Source organism: Protomyctophum parallelum (genome assembly GCF_964188405.1).
Source record: "Protomyctophum parallelum genome assembly, chromosome: 18".
Classification (NCBI taxonomy): Eukaryota; Metazoa; Chordata; class Actinopteri; order Myctophiformes; family Myctophidae; genus Protomyctophum; species Protomyctophum parallelum.
The window spans coordinates 33,223,402-33,244,669 of NC_139716.1; the positions used below are offsets into that span (position 1 = coordinate 33,223,402).

Below are 21,268 nucleotides of genomic sequence, written 5' to 3' on the forward strand. Positions count from 1 at the left end.
CTGGGACGACCCCTACTTCCTCTTCCCTCGTTTGTTCCATCAGGAAGTCTGACATATCCTGGTGGTTACTAGAGGTGTGTGCGTGCGTGCGTGCGTGTGCGCACAAATATCACCACAAATGTGTGTGTGTGTGTGTGTAATATCATATGACATGTATTTATTATTGTAATTATTATTTCATGTCATTTCTGACTGTGTGTGGTGTGTCCACCTCTACCTGTTCAGACATGGTGTAGCCTAGAGACCTCGCCAGCCAATCACCATGATGGCGTCGGCGGTTGCCACGGGCAACCGGAGGAAGTCCCTGACACTGAGAGGGGTCGACCCGGAGACCTGCATGATAGTCTTCAAGAACCACTGGACACAGGTCTCTGTCTCTCTCTCTCTCTCTGTCTCCGTCTCCGTCTCCATCTCCGTCTCCGTCTCTCTCTCTCTCTCTCTCTCTCTCTCTCTCTCTCTCTCTCTCTCTCTCTCTCTCTCTCTCTCTCTGTCTCTCTCATCCTGTCTTGATGACAGAAACGCACCTTTTAGCTCACCGTATAGAGAGTATGCACATGCATCACTTTTCCGCCTCCCTCTGGTTCAGATGCACAGCCCCCGTGCCTGCAAAACCCAAGGGGACCGCCCACCCAACTTCTAGACCAATCGAGTTACGACAACTCCGTTCACTTCATGGGGCCAGTCCAATGGCGGCTCTTTTGCATAGACTTCTATTGGCGAAGTGCTAGGCGAAGAGTGACGAGTCCTGGACCGGAGGTTGGCAGAATGCACTGGACTCAGGCAACAGCCCAGCTTTAATGATCTTACATCCCTTTATTTTAGATATATTTTTAGTAATAGTACAACATAAACATTACAGAGACTTTAGTTGTCACTGTGCAATACTTTAAAACAGTCATGTTGCAAACGTACCTTAAATTGCTGATATTTGCGCCGACCCTCGTTGAAAACAATGTATTTCAAACTCCAGCTTGTCACACTCCAGGGCTGCATGAACAGCGCTCGAGCGCTGTTTTCTGACCCCTCAATGGCGTAACTCTCTCAGCTATATGGCTCTGCCCAGAGTGAAAGGGGAGATGTGGGTCAGTAAAAACAGAGAGATGTGTCGTGATGGGGTGATCAGTGAGTCAAGGATCATACATAGTCTGGATTTGCGGTGGTTAGGTGACCACCGAACTACAACATGACGTCACGAGCCGCGGTGAAGAGCAAACCACCGCCACCGCTCCAGCCCTTCTCTCTGTTTTTACTCACCACCGCTCAACGTTATTTCGCGGTAGTCAGCTCGCCACCGAAAATCCAGACTATGAATAGGCCTTTAGTCACCACGGTGAGTGACGCAATGTTGTCGTTTTCTAACTTTAGAAAACCTCCAGTTTTTTTTAAGGAACATGACGCTCCTAATTACGCTTTGGGAGGATTCATACACTCCCTTCGTTATCACGAGAGACCCAATCCTAGGGCTGCACCTGTTCTCAAACGGTGACCACGCCCATATAGGACCATCAACATGATGATGGCACTGTATTTGACATAGAGCAAAATGTTGTTTTGTTAGTACACCCACTTAAAACCAATAGCAGCATTAACAAAGACAGAAATACAGATTTTATTTTTGTACATTATGCCATAAACCGTTAGTCTGTCATAGTCAAGTCATCATAGTCCAAATAAAAACATCCATAACATCCTCTCTGTCTCTCACTTCAATTCAACTGGCATGAGAAAACATACGTTTACAATGCCACAGCAAAAAGTGTGTGTCATTGTCAACACAAAATGTATGTACGATTGAAAGTCAGAATATCCAAATATAGATCACTTTCTATGTGCCGAGGTCACTCGATGCAGACCGTGCAGGAATACACAAAATGATTAGTCTTTAGGGTGGTTGTGTTCCATTTGATATCCTTCTCATTCATATCACAGCAGCTCACAAATCTTGCTGCTGTGTTTGCACATTGTTGTACTTCGCCCAGCAGATATGGGAGTTTTCCTTTCTTGTCATTAGTCATGTTTTCAAACTCTTCTTGGGTGATTGTAATTGTAATATATCTGTCTGCCTCGGTCTCTCTCTTCTCTCCCTCTCTGTCTCTCTTTCTGTCTCTCTCTCTCTGTCTGTCTCTCTCTGTCTCTCTCTCTCTCTCTGTCTGTCTCTGTCTCTCTCTGTGTGTCTCTCTCTCTCTCTCTCTCTCTCTCTGTGTCTGTCTCTCAGGTAGTGAGGATTCTAGAGAAACATGAGCCTGGTCGTGGAGGTGTTCTGGGCTCGGTGTCGTTCGGCTTCCTGTCCACCGGTGCTCGTACGGGCTGCTCCAACCTCAGGCCGGTCCCCATCCCCGCGGACGAGGCCAGCGCCGTGCAGAACTACGTAGAACACATGCTCTTCCTGTTGATGGAGGAAGAGGCGGGGCCAGGTAACCGCGGAAACAACTAAAGGCACCACCAAAAATAATGCTTACTGCAGATAGTAGTAAAAATCACACCCGTGTGAAGTAAGCTGTGCAACAGTGACACTTGGTTTTGAAAACCAACCAAATGCTATTTTCGTGCTCAGACACATGCCAGCCAGCCAGCCAGCCAGGCACACACAAAGCGTGGTTGCACCACTTAAAAATTATTCTACATAGACTTCTATTGGTGAATAGTGGCAAAGGCCTGAACCGGAAGTTTATGGAATGCATTGGAGTCTATATACTTTACAGTGACAAGCAAGTTGCGTGAACCACGTGACCGGGATGTTTTCTGCCCCCTCAATGTCGTAACTCTGTCTTACTCTATGGCTCTGAAGTGCTATAAACAAACATTAAAATAGTCCATACTTAGACTTGGCTGCCATATGACGTCATTTCGAAAGCCAGGCGAAGGGGCTAGCTAGCGCCTCTCAAAAAAACAATAATCAGGTGAACGGATCAAATCAGTCTGGATCCCAGGCTACATAAAGACATGCACATGTACCTATAGGCTGTCAGGCTCATGTACGCGTCATTGATGAATGGATGGATGGATGGATGGATGTCCAGGTGGAGCGATGGGCCCCATCCTGGAGCTGGTGGTGGTGGAGGGCGTGATGGAGAGGCTGTTCCTGTGGAGCCTCCGGAGGCAGTTCACGGAGGAGCTGAAGGTGGAGCAGCTCCGGATGTACCAGATGCTGCTGAGCCAGGCCAGGCAGCCGCTGCTCCACCACAAAGCTGTGCTCAGGCCGCTGATGACCCTGCTGGCCTCCTGCGCCGCCGCCGGACCCAACGCTGGTATGTATGGTGGCTAAACCCATTCTGACCTGAGCTTGTAGATCTGCTATTTTTCAATAGCTAAAGCATAACATGATGCTAACGCCAAAATGGGTTCCCGTTCAGAATGGAGGCTAAAGAACGTGTATACACCCATATAAGATAGCTCGAACCACTGCTGGTTGTCTCGTTAGAGCCCGCTGCAGTGGTGTCCGGTCCGAACTTAACCGAGATGCCGAAACCTCCAACACAATGCCATCTGGGTTGCCCAGCTAGATATCGCCAGGATATTTGGCTAGTAAAACCAGGATGTGCCGTGGTCGTGTATACCTCGTATATGGCGCTAGCCCCATATACAGCTTTTCGTCAATGGCAAATGTGTCACATTTGCCATTGACGTCATCTGTGTCTGAACAAATCGGCTTTTTGCGGCAACTCAAACATTAAATGCCATTGGCAATGAAAGGATAATTGACGTCATATGTGTAGACGAGCAAATCCCTGTTGGGGTGTGGAATGCGGGTGTCAAATTTGAAGTCGGTGGGGCGAACAGTTCTTGAGTTATGTGGATTACAGACACACACACACACACACACACACACACATAGATGTGGTGCATTTATAGATAGAAACTAGATGTTATGTTCATTGAAAACACCCGTCCTTCGTTCCTAATATGTGAGCGGGCCGTGTTTTTTTAATATATCTTTTGGAAAATGAAAAGAACAAGGATCCATGAAAACATCTACTGTACTCATAATACATTGTGACTTGACATTTTGCAGATTTTAAGAGCTAAGAATGTCTCCGCTAGGCCTGATAGTGATTGTTTTGGTACAGTCTGTCTGTCCATGGTTCAGCTTGTCCTTGTAGCAGCATAACTAGGGTCTGATAACACTGACATTCTACTTCTCTCCATGATATCATGTACATGGTGGTTCTCAAAGTGGGGTCCGGGGACCTCCAGAGGTCCTTGAGGGAGTTCCAGGGGGTCCCCATAGCTAAATGATAGTTAGGAACCCTTGTGGGTCTGTAACTCTGAGAGTGTACAAAATGGAACACTCTCAGAGATAAATTAACAATGATTCTACAATATATATATATATATATATATAAATCAGGGTTCCAGAGATAGAAATGGCATTCAATGGGGTCCATATAGACTAATGTCGGTCAAACTGGGGGTCCTTGAAATTTAAATGGTTGAGAATCTCTGCTATAGCGTTGTTAAAAAAGATCTTCTCTTATGGGGGTTCCTGGCATATCTTTTCAAATGGGTCTGCAGACTTATTTGGGGATCCTTGACATGAAAAAGTTATTTCAGCTGTTATTTTCAAAGCCATCCTAAAATGTTACTGTCCTCCAGTGGTGCAAAGTAACTAAGTACATTTACTGTACTTAAGGACTGTTTTCACATGATTGATTTGTATACATGCGGAAACTTACAATGGGACATTCTGCGCGCGAGAGAGAGAGAGAGAGAGAGAGAGAGAGAGGGGAATTGTACCACTCGGTTCACACAGGTGTGATTTTTTTATATACTTTTACTCAAGTTCATATTGAATTCAGGACTTGCACTTGTAACAGAGTATTTCTATACTGCTAAAAGAAATTGAGTACTTTTTACACCACTGCTGTCCTCACAAGTATACTAATACAAAGTGTGTGTGTGTGCGTGTATGTGTGTCTCTAATTTAGATAGTGTCGTTATATAGATATCCCACTGTTAGACGGATGTTAGGTTCTTAGCTTACGTATGATTGTCGAGGACAATCATACGTATCTGATCTATTACCTCTGGTATCCTCTGGAAAAGTGTAAATTGTGTGTGTGTGTGTGTGTGTGTGTGTGTGTGTGTGTGTGTGTGTGTGTGTGTGTGTGTGTGTGTGTGTGTGTGTGTGTGTGTGTGTGTGTGTGTGTGTGTGTGTGTGTGTGTGTGTGTGTGTGTGTGTGTGTGTGTGTGTGTGTGTGTGTGTGTGTGTGTGTGTGTGTGTGTGTCAGGCGGTGGGGGCGTGGTGGAGGCTGAACTGGTGTCGTTGTTGAACCAGCTGGGTGTGAGTCTGGTCAGAGACCCTTCAGTGCTGGAGCTGTTCTTCCATAGCAGTGAGGACCAGGGATCCACCAACTTCCTGCTGTTCTCCCTGCTTATCCCATACACACACAGGTAATACACAAAAACATTAATAAAGAAAGTGTTGTACCCTGCCCTTTTTTTCGGCCCAAAATATTGTGTTTGTTGTCATGAGTTGTCACGATCCGAGTTGGCTTTGACCGAGGCTCATACAGGTCTTTAAATAAATACTTTATGAAACGTCTATGGGGAAAAATGAATGGGAAATTGTCTTCCGGGCCGCTCGTCGGGGGCGGGACTGCGACGCTCTGCCAAATGTGTTGTAATGTGTGGATTCAAATAAAGTTTGAACATTCCGTGGATTTCCTGTGTGTCTGGGGTTTTCTCTCCCAGAAAACCCCAGACCACAGAAAATCTACTGAAGGTTAAAAGTTCAGGTTGCAATTGGTGCAATTGAGCTAAAAAATAAATAAATATATATATATAAAAAAAAAAAATGTCACGATCCCTTTAACCCATTCAGGATGGGTATCCCTTTTGGTGTTTTAAATGTATTATTTTGTGGCTTTCACCTTTATTTTATATTTTTTATGGAGGGAGCCACGGCCCAGGCCCCCTTTTGGTGTTTTAAGCATTATGTTATACATAGCTATTGAATTTTTTTGAATTTTTGTGAAAATGTGGCGCAAATCTTTGAATATATATTCTTTCAGAGTGACCGCTTTTAACTCAAATCTTTGCTCCTGGGGGGCCCATGGAACAACATACGTATCAGATGGGGGCCGGCGGCCATATTACGTATACTTTTGGGGGTCCTTGACATGAAAATGTTTTAGAACGACTGACATAGAAACATGGGTTTTTCTCAGAAAACTGTCATGATTTAAAAGACATTTGTAGAATTGTCTAAATGGATTAAAACTTAAAATGTGTCCGTCCAGACAGGGGACAATAGGACAGCAGGCCAGGGAGTCTCTGTGTCTCATCATGTCTCTGTCAGCGACTGAACATAGAGTGGCTCAGCATATAACTGAACACACCTTCTTCTGTCCTGTAAGTACGCATGCACGCACGCACGCACGCACGCACGCACGCACGCACGCACGCACGCACGCACACACACTCACACACACACACACACACACATCTTACTCTGCATTTTTGTCCTGCTCTGTTGTAATCTCATTATGGTTTGTTGCATAATACTAATGAGACATGACTGACTGGTAAAGACGCGTACACACACACACACACACACACACACACACACACACACACACAGACTATAGAAACGATATTGACCCGTGCAGTGACCCTTGGTGAAGGGCGCCTGAATATCCAGGCCTAATGAATTGCATTTTTATAGCGCTTTTCTAAGTGCTCAAAGCGCTGTACAATGGTTCATTCATTCATACATGGGGAGCAGTGTTGATTTTGACAGCAAATTTAGATTTTAGTTTTGGTAATAGTTTCTTGAATTGTTTTCATTTAGTTCTAGTCACATTTTAGTCACCTGTAATGTTTTAGTGTTGTCGACTAAATCTACAGTTGATTGAGTCGACTGAAATGTATTTTGGCTGGCCTTGATGCTGTCGTAATGGCTGATTTTATACTTGCTGTGTAAAATGACTTACACTGGATCTCTTGTCCACTAGTCCCTTCCTAACATTTCAGTGTTGACAAAATTGTCTTATTTTTCATTTAGTTTCCATTTAGTTTTTGTCGTTATAGTATTAGTCGACAAAATCAACACTGGGCTAGTTGTATATATACAACATTCATGTAGTATGAGTTGATCAGGAGTGAGTGACCTGACCCAGACCTGGACTGAGACAGAGTCTGGGAGGCCTTCTTTGATCTTTGTGGGTAGACAGACAGTGGTGGAAAGTAACTAAGTACATTTTACTCATACAAGTGGTTCAATGTTGAGGCACATTCACTTTACTGGAGTATACTTTAGCTTCTACTCCACTATACATTGATCTCAGAGGCAGATATTGTACTTTTACTCCACTACAATTATTTGAAACGTTCTAGTTACTGGTTACTGAGCTTGTGGACCTGCTATAACTAAATAGTTTCAAAATAGTTTCAAAACGTGTAACCTTGCGGGTACAATATTTAGCGGTTTTCAGAGTTAAATTCAACCGATAATCACCAGTAGGTTGCTTATCAAGACGATCTTATCGACCTACTGTACATGCAGGGATCTTATCGACCTACTGTACATGCAGGGATCTTATCGACCTACTGTACATGCAGGGATCTTATTGACCTACTGTACATGCAGGGATCTTATCGACCTACTGTACATGCAGGGATCTTATTGACCTACTGTACATGCAGGGATCTTATTGACCTACTGTACATGCAGGGATCTTATCGACCTACTGTACATGCAGGGATCTTATTGACCTACTGTACATGCAGGGATCTCATAGACCTACTGTACATGCAGGGATCTCATAGACCTACTGTACATGCAGGGATCTTATTGACCTACTGTACATGCAGGGATCTTATCGACCTACTGTACATGCAGGGATCTCATTGACCTACTGTACATGCAGGGATCTTATTGACCTACTGTACATGCAGGGATCCTATTGACCTACTGTACATGCAGGGATCTCATAGACCTACTGTACATGCAGGGATCTCATAGACCTACTGTACATGCAGGGATCTTATTGACCTACTGTACATGCAGGGATCTTATTGACCTACTGTACATGCAGGGATCTTATTGACCTACTGTACATGCAGGGATCTTATTGACCTACTGTACATGCAGGGATCTTATTGACCTACTGTACATGCAGGGATCTTATCGACCTACTGTACATGCAGGGATCTTATTGACCTACTGTACATGCAGGGATCTTATTGACCTACTGTACATGCAGGGATCTCATAGACCTACTGTACATGCAGGGATCTTATCGACCTACTGTACATGCAGGGATCTTATTGACCTACTGTACATGCAGGGATCTTATTAACCTACTGTACATGCAGGGATCTTATTGACCTACTGTACATGCAGGGATCTTATTGACCTACTGTACATGCAGGGATCTTATCGACCTACTGTACATGCAGGGATCTTATTGACCTACTGTACATGCAGGGATCTTATCGACCTACTGTACATGCAGGGATCTCATTGACCTACTGTACATGCAGGGATCTCATTGACCTACTGTACATGCAGGGATCTCATCGACCTACTGTACATGCAGGGATCTTATTGACCTACTGTACATGCAGGGATCTTATCGACCTACTGTACATGCAGGGATCTCATTGACCTACTGTACATGCAGGGATCTCATTGACCTACTGTACATGCAGGGATCTTATTGACCTACTGTACATGCAGGGATCTTATTGACCTACTGTACATGCAGGGATCTTATTGACCTACTGTACATGCAGGGATCTTATTGACCTACTGTACATGCAGGGATCTTATTGACCTACTGTACATGCAAGGATCTCAATCTGTACATGCAGGGATCTTATTGACCTACTGTACATGCAGGGATCTTATCGACCTACTGTACATGCAGGGATCTTATCGACCTACTGTACATGCAGGGATCTTATTGACCTACTGTACATGCAGGGATCTTATTGACCTACTGTACATGCAGGGATCTTATCGACCTACTGTACATGCAGGGATCTTATCGACCTACTGTACATGCAGGGATCTTATTGACCTACTGTACATGCAGGGATCTTATCGACCTACTGTACATGCAGGGATCTTATTGACCTACTGTACATGCAGGGATCTTATAGACCTACTGTACATGCAGGGATCTCATAGACCTACTGTACATGCAGGGATCTTATAGACCTACTGTACATGCAGGGATCTCATAGACCTACTGTACATGCAGGGATCTCATAGACCTACTGTACATGCAGGGATCTTATTGACCTACTGTACATGCAGGGATCTTATTGACCTACTGTACATGCAGGGATCTCATAGACCTACTGTACATGCAGGGATCTCATAGACCTACTGTACATGCAGGGATCTTATAGACCTACTGTACATGCAGGGATCTTATTGACCTACTGTACATGCAGGGATCTCATTGACCTACTGTACATGCAGGGATCTCATTGACCTACTGTACATGCAGGGATCTCATAGACCTACTGTACATGCAGGGATCTTATAGACCTACTGTACATGCAGGGATCTCATAGACCTACTGTACATGCAGGGATCTCATAGACCTACTGTACATGCAGGGATCTTATTGACCTACTGTACATGCAGGGATCTTATTGACCTACTGTACATGCAGGGATCTTATTGACCTACTGTACATGCAGGGATCTCATTGACCTACTGTACATGCAGGGATCTCATTGACCTACTGTACATGCAGGGATCTTATTGACCTACTGTACATGCAGGGATCTTATTGACCTACTGTACATGCAGGGATCTTATTGACCTACTGTACATGCAGGGATCTCATAGACCTACTGTACATGCAGGGATCTTATTGACCTACTGTACATGCAGGGATCTCAATCGACCTACTGTACATGCAGGGATCTTATCGACCTACTGTACATGCAGGGATCTTATTGACCTACTGTACATGCAGGGAGCCTACTGAGAACAACAACCCACCTCATACCTTAATACTTTTACTTTCACTGGTATCAATCCACAGTGTGTCCTGTGTGCATGCGCGTGCGTGGGTGTGTGCGTGCGCTGGCTGACCTCAATCATCCACAGAAAGCAAGCAGATTGGTAACTCTGCACATGATTGGACCGTTGTCAAGAAGGGATTAGTATTACAGCATGTCATTGGCTCTCTGTGCTGAGTGCTGTTTGACTGTTTACTTTCATTGTCGTTCATGTTTCACTAACAGTCTCCTTTTGTTGTTGTTGTTACAGTAACTCTCGCCCAACACCATTTCCTTTCTCTCTCTCTCTCTCTCTCTCTCTCTCTCTCTCTCTCTCTCGCTCTCGCTCTCGCTCTCTCTCTCTCTCTCTCTCTCTCTCGCTCTCTCTCTCTCTCTCTCTCTCTCTCTCCCTCTCTCGCTCCCTCTCTCTCTCCTTCTCTCTCTCGCTCTCTCTCTAAAGTTCATGTCAGTAATCTGAAGTGGAATTTCATCTCATTCCAATAAGCCTGGAACGCTGTGTGTGTGTGTGTGTGTGTGTGTGTGTGTGTGTGTGTGTGTGTGCGCGCGCTCGTGCGTGCGTGCGTGCGTGCGTGTGTGTGTGTGTGTGCGCGCGTGCGTGTGCGTGCGTGTACGCGTGCAGGTTCTTGCCACAGGCCTCAGTGGACTGTACTCCTCTCTGCCAGCTAAACTGCAGGTCTACAGTGAGGACTGGTTCCGTCTGGAACGAGAGGACTGGATGCAGGTATTATGTCACCTTGACCTTGACCGTAATTAAATAGCTCCTAACCGCAGCTCACCTGCACCAGTGGGGGGGGAAAGTACTCGCTTGTTTTACGACATGGTGCGAAATGGTAAATGGTGCATTTATATAGCGCCTTTATCCAAGGTGCATAGATTGTGCATAAATTCACCCATTCAGACACACATTCATACACCGATGGCGGCGGAAACCATGCAAGTCACCAACCTGCACATCAGGAGCAATTTGGGGCTCAGTGTCTTGCTCAAGGACACTTCGACAGTAACTCTGGGGGAGCCCGGGTTCGAACCTTGCGGGTACCATCCAGCCACCCATGCCACCACCGCCGCCACCTATAGGTTTCTATGTCAGTGGTTCTCAAACTATTTCACGTCAAGGACCCCAAAAATGATATGTAATTGGCCGACGACCCCCATCTGAAAATATTTTCCATATTTTTCCATTTCACGGTTAACTGATCTAACATTGGCGGCAGATCCCGGGCTCCCCCAGAGTTAGTGCAATCCTTGAGCAAGACTCTGAACCCCTAACTGCTCTCGATGTGCAGGTGGGCGCCTTGCATGGTTTCCTCCGCCATCGGTGCATGAATGTGTGTGGGAATGGGTGAATATACTGAGGACATTAACAATGTTGTCTTCAGGTTGACATGCTGCCCTCGGTCATGTTGTTTTGTTTGACGTCCAACATCTGTGTTGTGTGTTTGACCAACAGGTGCCTGCTCTGGTCGACTTCCTGAACTCTCTGGACTTCTGTGATACTGTTATCAAGGTGTGCACGCACGCACGCACGCACGCACGCACGCACGCACGCACGCACGCACGCACGCACGCACGCACACACACACACACACACACACACACACACACACACACACACACACACACACACACACACACACACACACACACACACACACACACACACACACACACACACACACACACACACACACACAGAGAGAGTCTGGTGATGGCTATCATTTTGGTTTGGACACTGCCAAAGCTCAATTGTAGCCTATGACGGCTCAATGTGGGCAACCTCAAGCTCGACAACTCTATAGACAAATATTCTAGCCATGCAGGAATCCATCTGGAGTCGTTTGGAAGAAAAAAACCAATTACGCACCATTGCAGCCACTCACTGGACGACAATTTGTGTGCAAGAGGTCGCAGAGGAGAGTGTGTTCATATTCTCTCTCTCTCTCTCTCTCTCTCTCTCAGGTGGCCCATCCCTCCATCAGGTCTCAGTTGCTAGGTTACATCTACAATGGTTTCCTGGTTCCTGTACTGGCCCCTGCTCTGCACAAGGTAACAACACCTCTCCCTATTGGCTGATTTACTCCCTGTTGTCCTGTGTGGCCGATGGCGGATTGGTCCCATGGAGGCCAGGAGATCGTTGGAGATGGGCCTAATAATAAACAAAAACACATCTTCTGTCTGTCTCTACTGTAGTCCCACAGACCTCTGTACTGTGTTTGACCATAAATGTTGCCTACTGTTTACATTTACTGCGTTATAAATCAATATCTAACTCCCTGCTTGCTGGTATTTAAACAATGAACCTATAGCATCTGTCTAAACATGAGGCTATCTCACGTTATCATTTGGGTACAATACATTGTTCTCTTAGCACTCTACATACTGTAGGTGACTAATCACATTGTTGTTTGTTGACTAGAATTTATACTTTACTTTACTTTATTTGTTTATTTGGACAGGACAATGCATATTAATGGACGTCACATGGATGTAAATACACCGGATATAGCACAGTTGCTCATTTTCATCCGCAGTCCTCACAGGAAACACAAAACAGACGGTCAAACAGTGGAATACATTTACATAACATTACATAGGGAACACAGCATAAAAAAATAAATACACCTAATTTTTTTTTTTAAGATATCTTTTTTGCGGCTTACGCCTTTTATTGATTTTTTAAGGGACAGACAGTAGGCTGACAGGAAACGGGAGAGAGATGGGGGGATGACATGCGGTAAAGGCCGTGTCGGGTTCGGGAGTGGAACCCGCGGCACACCGCGACTGGATCACCAGTCTGGTGCCCAGACCGTTACGCTACGGCCTGGGCCAAATACACCTAAAATAAGATCATAAATGGTTGCAGCTTTGGTTTTCAAGCCACCATTTTTCAGATTGAATAAAAAAAAAAAAAAGGAAATGTACAGTAGCACAATCCCTTATACGCAGAGGAAGGCCATTCCATGCTACACAACCCGGTACTGAGAGGACATTTTGGCCGAATGTTGTTTGCCGGTGCGGCACTTCGCAGTCTCCTCGAGTGGTGGCTCTGGTACTGATTCCAGATTATAGATACATATGTTAACTAGAAAAAGTGCCCTTCTGGGCACAGGTCTCCACCAGGATAGGAATGTAGGGGAGTTGGCATACAAAGTTATCCACAGATCCGTGCAGTTAGAGGTAAAAACACTTTTCGTCCAGTTATAGCGCCACCTTGAGGCTGAGTTGAAATTGTTCATGTGTCATTTCGTCCTCGGCCTAGTGGGAATGTGGGTGCACAATTTCACGGAAATCACGCGATGTGTTCATGATTTGCAGCATTTTGTTTGAAACTGAGCACTCCTGTGAACTTTGGAAGCCAATCTTAACTAATCAGGATGGAGTCTGAGAAATCTGAAAGACCGGTTTCGTTGAATGGCTCTAGAGAGACTGTGTACCAATTTGCGTGAAGTTTGGACAACATCTGTAGGTGTACTGTGCAAAAACTTGTTTTGCACAAAGCGGCCTCCTGGTGGCGCTATAACAGGCCGTTGTGGAAAGTTTGGGGCAGAGGTTCATCGTTGGCATCCAGGGAGTGTGTGTGCATCGAGTGTGTGGAGTGTGTGGCATCGACCGGGTTAACAGTGGCCGAGATTAGCTGAGATTAGCTGCTCACACACACGGACACACGGACACACGGACGGACGGACGGACACACGGACGGACGGACGGAGTGCAAAACATACTCTCCCCCCATGCCTTCGGCCTGGTGGAGACAAAAATACATATCGTGTGTGTGTGTGCGTGTGTGTGCGTGCGCGTGTGTGTGTGTGTGTATGTGCGTGTGTGTGTGTGTGTGTGCGTGTGTGTGTGTGTGTGTGTGTGTGTGCGTGTAGGTGACAGTAGAGGAGGTGATGACGTCCACAGCGTATCTGGAGCTGTTCCTGCGTTGCGTGTCCGAGCCCGCTCTGCTGCACACCTTCCTGTCCTTCGTCCTCATGCACGCGCACGACAACGTGCACATCCTGGACACGCTGGTCAGCCGGGTCAACACGCCCTTCCAGGTGACGCACGCACGCACACACACACGCACACACACACACACACACACACACACACACACGCACGCACGCACGCACGCACGCACGCACGCACGCACGCACGCACGCACGCACGCACTCACACACACACACACACACACACACACACACACACACACACACACACATACACACACACACACACACACACACACAATTTTTTTCCTGTGGCAGAATCGTCTGGTTTCCAGGCTAATTCCATACATACTGTACCTACTGCTGGTTTGACGTGTGTGTGTGTGTGTGTGTGTGTGTGTGTGTGTGTGTGTGCGCGTGCGCGTGTGCGTTTGTGTGCAGCTGGGTACAGTGTCTCTGTCTCTATTCAGGACTCTGATTGGTCTGTTCTGTGAAGACGTGATTCTTCAGCTCGTCCTCAGGTCAGTGTGACCTTCTTGACCTCGTCGGGGTTCATTTGGTACCAGCAAATCACTGTTGATTTCGTCGACTAAAACTATGACGAAAAATGTCCGTCGACTAAGCTTTTTTCACTGACGAAAACTAAATGGAAACTACATGAAAACCAAGCTATGATGACTAAAACTAAGACTATATATATTGGCAATTTCATCAACAAATTAAAATCAGACCAAAATGTTAGGAAGGGACTAGTGGACAAGAGATCCAGTGTACTGTATGTCATTTTTGCTGAAAATAGCAGATCTACAAGCTCACAACGCGTCGCAGCAGCTATTTGTGTAAAGTGTAAAATCAGCCATTACGACGGCATCAAGGCCTGCCAAAATACATTTTTGTCAACTGAATCAACTGTAGATTTAGTAGACTAAAATCGTATGATATTTAGTCGACTAAAACTAGACACTAGAACACTAAAACATTCCAGGTGACTAAAATGTGACTTTAACTAAATGAAAACTATTCAAGAGACTATAGGACTAAAACTAAAATCAAAATCTGCTGTCAAAAACAACACTGCAGCGAATGAGTTCAGGGCAATATCTATAGAGTTCACAAGTTCACATTGTGAACTTGTGAACTCAATACTGCCCCCACCTGGCGGAATCAGGTTGTCATGGGCCTTGATATGAGAACTTTGAAAACCACTCATTGAAATAGTTGACAGTAGAAGTGTGTGTGTATTGCAGTGGTTACCAAAGTGGTGTCCGGGGTCCTTGAGGGAGTTCCAGGGAGTCCCCAGCTAAATTATAGTTATAGGAACCAAATGGACCCTTATGGGTCTGTAACTCTTCGAGTTAAATCAACTTTGATTTAAGCAATATTACACGAGAGGGTGTGGGTTAGAGCAAGGAGAACAGAGCAGCTGAATTCTTTGTTTTGATTAGGTGGTGAATGGTGCTGGTTTAACACACAGCTAGAAGGCTGTTTCAACCAATCAGATTGCTTCTTCGAAACGACCTGTGGTATAATTTACAATATACATTGAAGTCCCAGAGATAGAAATGGGGTACCGGTCCGTAGCTTAACTCAGGTCAAACCGGGGGGAGGGGGTCCTTGAAATGAAAATGGTTTGAGAATCACTGCTAGAGCCCTAAAGTTCTTCTTCCTTGGCATATCTTTTCAAAAGGGGGGGTCCGCAGGCTAATGAGTGTCAATTTGGGGGTCCTTGACATGAAAACGTTAAGAACCGTTGGTGTGTGTGTATGTGTGTGTGTGTGTGTGTGTGTGTGTGTGTGTGTGTGTGTGTGTGTGTGTGTGTGTGTGTGTTTGTCTAGATATCTGATCCCGTGTGAGCATCTGGGCGTGAGGGAACGCTCCTCTCTGGCGCAGGGAGACATCTACTCCTCCTCCGCCTCCTCGCTGCTGCGCCTCATGCCGTCCTGGTGTCCCCACACACACTCGCACCGCCAGCACATACACTGGCCCAAAGGAGCAGGTACACACACACACACACACACACACACACACACACACACACACACACACACGCACACGCACACGCACACGCACACACACACACACACCAACACACACAAACACTCGCACCGCCAGCACATACACTGGCCCAAAGGAGCAGGTGATGAGAACGGGCGGGCATACGTACTTTAACCCATTTAGGCCTGACGTAGAAATAAATAAAAAAGTCTTCTGAAAGAATATTATATTCAAAGATTATGTATTTCCGTAAACTACTGTATTCTGAGAGTGCAACAAGATTACACAATCAACACCCCCCCCCCCCCCCCCCCCCCCCCCTCTCTCTCTCTCTTTCGGACTCTCTCTCTCTCTCTCTCTCTCTCTCTCTCTCTCTCTCTCTCTCAGATGCAGACAGTGTTGGTTTCAGTCAAGGTTGTGAGTTTCCGATGGATGTGAATTACCTTCATTACCTCTGGGACGCAAGACTGGCTGTATCGACTGCTAACAGGTTAGCATGGGCTAATTAGAATTGTTTCATTGAAGCTACTTTTATTCGTGTTCAGTTGAGCACAATACATTTTTCCTAGTCAAATTTAGTCAAGATTAGTACTTACTGTATGTACAACTTTTACTTCTCCACTACATCTCAGAGGCAAATACTTTTACTCCACTACATAACAAAATAAATTAGTTACTTTGTAAATTTTGATTATTATAAAAAACTCAAAAGGCAATTCCTACTTCAACCCTATATACATTTTAGCCATTTGTGAGTATATCTACATTGCATTATTGATCATTTTACTTAAATGAGCATTGTGCGGCTCTCACAGACATGTGCAGAGCAAGTTCAGTCAGGAAACGTGCGGTTGCTGCCGGCCGTTAATTGGGCCGCCTCAGCATCACGTTCTCATTCACATGATTCATGATTCTTCATACCGGCTATTTAAAGTTTTGCACTGCTCTTCCTGCTTGCTTGTTGCTGCTCTGATTCTGCTGTGCTGCTGTATGCTACACGTTTTCGGGGTGCATACTTAGTTTAGACTAGTCCAGCTACCATAATAAATATATTGCTAATTTTATTATATTCAATAAATATAAATTCCTTCGATTCATGAGTTGTCCTGACTGAAGTAAAGATGGTGAGTATGTTTTTCCACCACAGGGCGTGTCTTCTGTGGTCGGCTCCGTATGACGGCGTCTCCCCGCCGCCTCGGGCCGACGAGGAGGAGGAAGATGGCAAGGACGAGAAAGGAGAGGAGGAGGACGCAGGAGAGGAGAGGAGGAGGAGGAGGACAGCACAGAGCCCTCCCTCCACCCCCTCCTCCCTCTCCTCGGACTCCGTCGCCGGGGGCAACCGACACCGCCTGGGTCCACCTGGGTCCGCCTCCGTCCAGGAGGAGGAGGAGCTAGAGTGGGACGACATGGCCGTCGACGGGGAAATAAACGCCCAATCGGCCGCTCCGCCCCCCATGCGTCTCCGCACCCCGCCCCCTCACCACATACAGGCCATGCGTCGCAGCGTCGCAGGCCTGCTGGTAAGCGGCGGAGCCTACAGCGAGGACACGGACTTCCTGTCCGACCGGGCCTCCACCTGCGACCTGGTCTCCACCCGCGACCTGGTCTCCACCCACGACCTGGTCTCCCGGGGCAGGGGTGGCGGCGGCGACGAGATGGCCATTTTGAATGTGGACCTTGAACACAACACGGCGAACGGACGGTTGACGCGGACGTCGGTGCTGGAGGCCGTCAGTAGCATCATGTCGACGAGAAGGAGCGAGGAAAGGAGAAGAGGAGACGAGGAGGGAAGGAGAGAGGACGAAGAGAGTCTTCGTTCCGACGCGGCAAACGTGCGCGCCGCGCAGACGCGGAGCCCACGCACACACCACCGCCACAGCGTGACGCACGTGACGAACGGCGCCACTGGCGACGACAGCTTCCTGTCCCAGTACCGGGCGCTCATGATGTCACTGGGGGCGGAGCCGGAAGGCGATGACGTCGTCGCCGACGGCATGGTGGCTTTCTGTGCGCGAGTGCGAGCACTGATGGAGAAACAGGAAGAGGAGGAGGGGCTAGGGCAGGATGTGGACTTTGACGGCTGGGAACGGGAGGAGCAAAGAGGAGGAGAAGATGGAGAGAGAGGAGGAGGAGGAGAAGAAGAGAGGAGGAGAGGGAGGAAGGTCGATGTTCCATTCACAGGTTGGTTGTGTTTGTCTCACACACATGCGCAAACACACAGTCTCACACACACACACACACACACACACACACACACACACACACACACACACACACACACACACACACACACACACACACACTTTTTTATTTCTTTTTACTTGAGTATTTCAGATTTACAATACTTTTACTTCTACTCCACTACATCTCAGATCCAAATATTGCATTTTACTCCACTACAATTATTTAACAACATTAATTACTAGTTACTTAGTTATTTTTCATTATTATTACAAAACATACATTAAAGGGATTGTGACATTAAAAAAAAGGTTTTGGAATTGTTCTTGTTTTTTTTAGGTTTTCTAATCTCAATTGCACCCAAAAAACATGAACTTTTAACATTCAGTAGATTTTCTGTGATCTGGGGTTTTCTGGCTCAAACAGGTGCTCTGATTTGCCGGCAGTAAGTGACATCACTTACTGCAAATCCCATATATGTCAATGGGATTTGCCATTAAAAATGTACTTGAGTACACTCAAGTACATTTTGAATTCCAGGCTTTTTCACTTGTGAGTATATTTTTACTTAAGTAAAAAATAAATGTGAGTATACATTTTCCCCACCACTGCCCGCCATGCAGGCCCGTTCCTCAGCGTCCTGCTGTCTCGCCTGGAGAACCTGTTGGAGAACTCCATCTCTGTCAACCTGCTGCTCACCGGCCTGCTGGCTCAGCTGGCGTCGTACCCGCAACCTCTGCTCAAAGACTTCCTGCTCAACACACAATGCCAGCCCAACGTGCGCACGCTGTACCAGGTAAACACACAAGTAAAAGTCCGGAATTCCAAATGTACTTGAGTCTATGAAATTCTTTTGAAAATATTTTGAGCCATCACATATTTTCAAATGTGTGTGTGCAGGTGCTGCTTTCAGTGCGCGTGCAGATAGAACAGTACGTGTCCAGCAGACCAGAATGGCCAGCTGTCATCACTCAGGCATGGAGGTTCCTACTGGCTAAAGACCAGCACATGAAGATCAGAGGTACGCACGCATTCTCAGTAAAACTAAATAAAGAAAACAAGAACCGTGGCACCGAGCAGTCGGCGTGAGGTCAGCGGAAAAAAATCGACGGGCGAGATGGTTTAGCGGCGACTGTACCTTATGCTGTACCTTAATAATCCCCCCCCCCTCTCTCTCTCTCTCTCTCTCTCTCTCAGAGCTGCTCCAGTCGTCTCCGGATGACGACTCCATAGTGGAGCCTGGCATACCACCACACGGCTCTAGGACGGCGGAGGGCTCCCCCTGCCCGCCCGCCGCCCCCCACCTGCCCCCCTGCCCACCCATCCCGCCCCAGGCTCGGAGCAGAGTGTTTGCTGTCATCCTGTACGCCGAGTTCCTGAAGGAGCTGGCGGCCATCGCCCAGGAGCACAGCGTGGCACCACCACCAGAACCCCACACATTTCACCGTTCTCGGGGTGAGACTTGGAGATCAGCTATTTCCGACGGAGAGATTTAGGTGTAGAAGGAAACGTCTACACATCGCAACTCAGGTCTGTTTCACTGTGTACATCAAGGATTTAATACCCAGTCAGGACGGGAACCCCTTTTGGTGTTTTAAGCATTATGCTAGCTATTGAAAAATAACAGATCTACAAGCTCATAACGCAGCACCGAGTGTCGCACTACGAGCTTGTAGATCTGGGGTCCTTGACATGAACATAGTTTGAGCACCGCATAGGTTTTTTCAGAAAGCTATCGTGATTTAGAAGACATTAAAGAATCTGGTCTCAGTTCTAAATGTGTCTTACCTGGTATTCTCTTGGTATGGCGTAATCACAGACACATTAGACAGATCTGTCCTACCATTCAAAGCAATACTAGAGGTCCTGGTAGGACATAAAATCAGCAGTACTTAGAGGTACTGTGTCAAGGAAACAATGCCAGGGTAGATAAACTGGCTGGCCTGGGAATTTTACTCGTAAGATTTCTGTTCTGGGCTATCATAAAATCATTATCTAGCCATCAGCCCGCAGTGGCCTTATCAGCCATTTACATTAATATGTTGTATTTTATAATGCAGTATCAAGTACTCCCGTCTGCACTGGTGTGGGGGGAAAACAACTGATTATTTCTATTGATAATTTATAATGTGTATTTATACTGTAAACACAATGATTTTTTAATCTCTTAATATATTACTTTGTGGCAGTGTGAATGCCTTTACATAACAGACTGGTACATTTTTGTATTTGACTGAATAAATTGTACGGTTTGATTACAAATTATATCCATAGCTTTTATATGATTTCCATACTTTTGGCTGATACAGTACATAAAGATGCTTGTTTTATTGTGTCTTATGTCTTGTGATAACCCATAATTGCATTTTAGTCATGTTAGATTCTTGGTTATTTTAATGTTCTGTTTTTGTCGCTTAATCATTTTCAATGACGGTCACCTTATTTTAATCAAAGTGTTCGTTCCCTTCAGATCCTTGTGTTGACAACTTGACATCAGTCACATGTCAAATAAACGGCTTTTGACGACGTTTTGTTTGTGCAGACACCTTGTGACTAATGATGTCAGAAGCACATGATTAATTATGCATCCATTTTCAACACCCTTTCTTCCAGTTTGAGGGTAGTGAAAGGAAAGAGCACTACCTACACTTGTTTACAAGAGGGTCCACCTTTTTCAATTCATCATAGGTTCATAGGTGGCGAGTTGAATGTCGTCCGTGTGTATTTGACTAAACACATATTTTCTGCCAGAACTTTCACATGGATATGAAACTAGAGGACCATGTGTGACTCCAAGTCTTTGGAATTATGTATTACACACAGAGCGCCGACCACATTTATGATGCGCATGAATGTGTATTAAGAAATATATGAAATATAACTCAGACATTCTAGGGCTATACCGTTACTTAGGCAGGCTATATATCCTCAAGTAACATATTGATCAAATGTATTTCTAATTGTTCACTGGTGGACAAATTACTCAGTATCAATACTGCTATTATAGAATAGAAATACTGAAAGTCCAGAATTCAAAATGTAAATGGGTAAAAGTATTGGCATCAAAGCTATTGGCTACTAAGCTAATATAGTAGGATACTCATCATGCATAATGGTCCATTTCAAGTATTCAAAATGAATTAAAGTCTTTTGAGTTCTGTACAACTGTATAAATGAGT

At 45.8% G+C, this 21,268-nt stretch overlaps 1 protein-coding gene across 1 annotated transcript; it reads left to right on the forward strand.

The window, feature by feature from the left end:
* The first annotated feature begins 246 nt into the window (after positions 1 to 246).
* Positions 247 to 20,892, forward strand: LOC310876099 (FHF complex subunit HOOK-interacting protein 1A-like). Its single transcript, XM_083789545.1, has 16 exons — positions 247 to 367; positions 2,216 to 2,414; positions 3,021 to 3,248; positions 5,229 to 5,391; positions 6,240 to 6,351; positions 10,601 to 10,702; positions 11,432 to 11,488; positions 11,941 to 12,027; positions 13,854 to 14,021; positions 14,355 to 14,434; positions 15,749 to 15,909; positions 16,296 to 16,398; positions 17,056 to 18,089; positions 18,713 to 18,885; positions 18,990 to 19,110; positions 19,287 to 20,892. Exons 1-16 carry the CDS (start codon positions 263 to 265, stop codon positions 19,583 to 19,585), a joined length of 3,192 nt encoding a protein of 1,063 aa, XP_083645671.1. The 5' UTR covers positions 247 to 262; the 3' UTR covers positions 19,586 to 20,892.
* Positions 20,893 to 21,268: the final 376 nt, after the last annotated feature.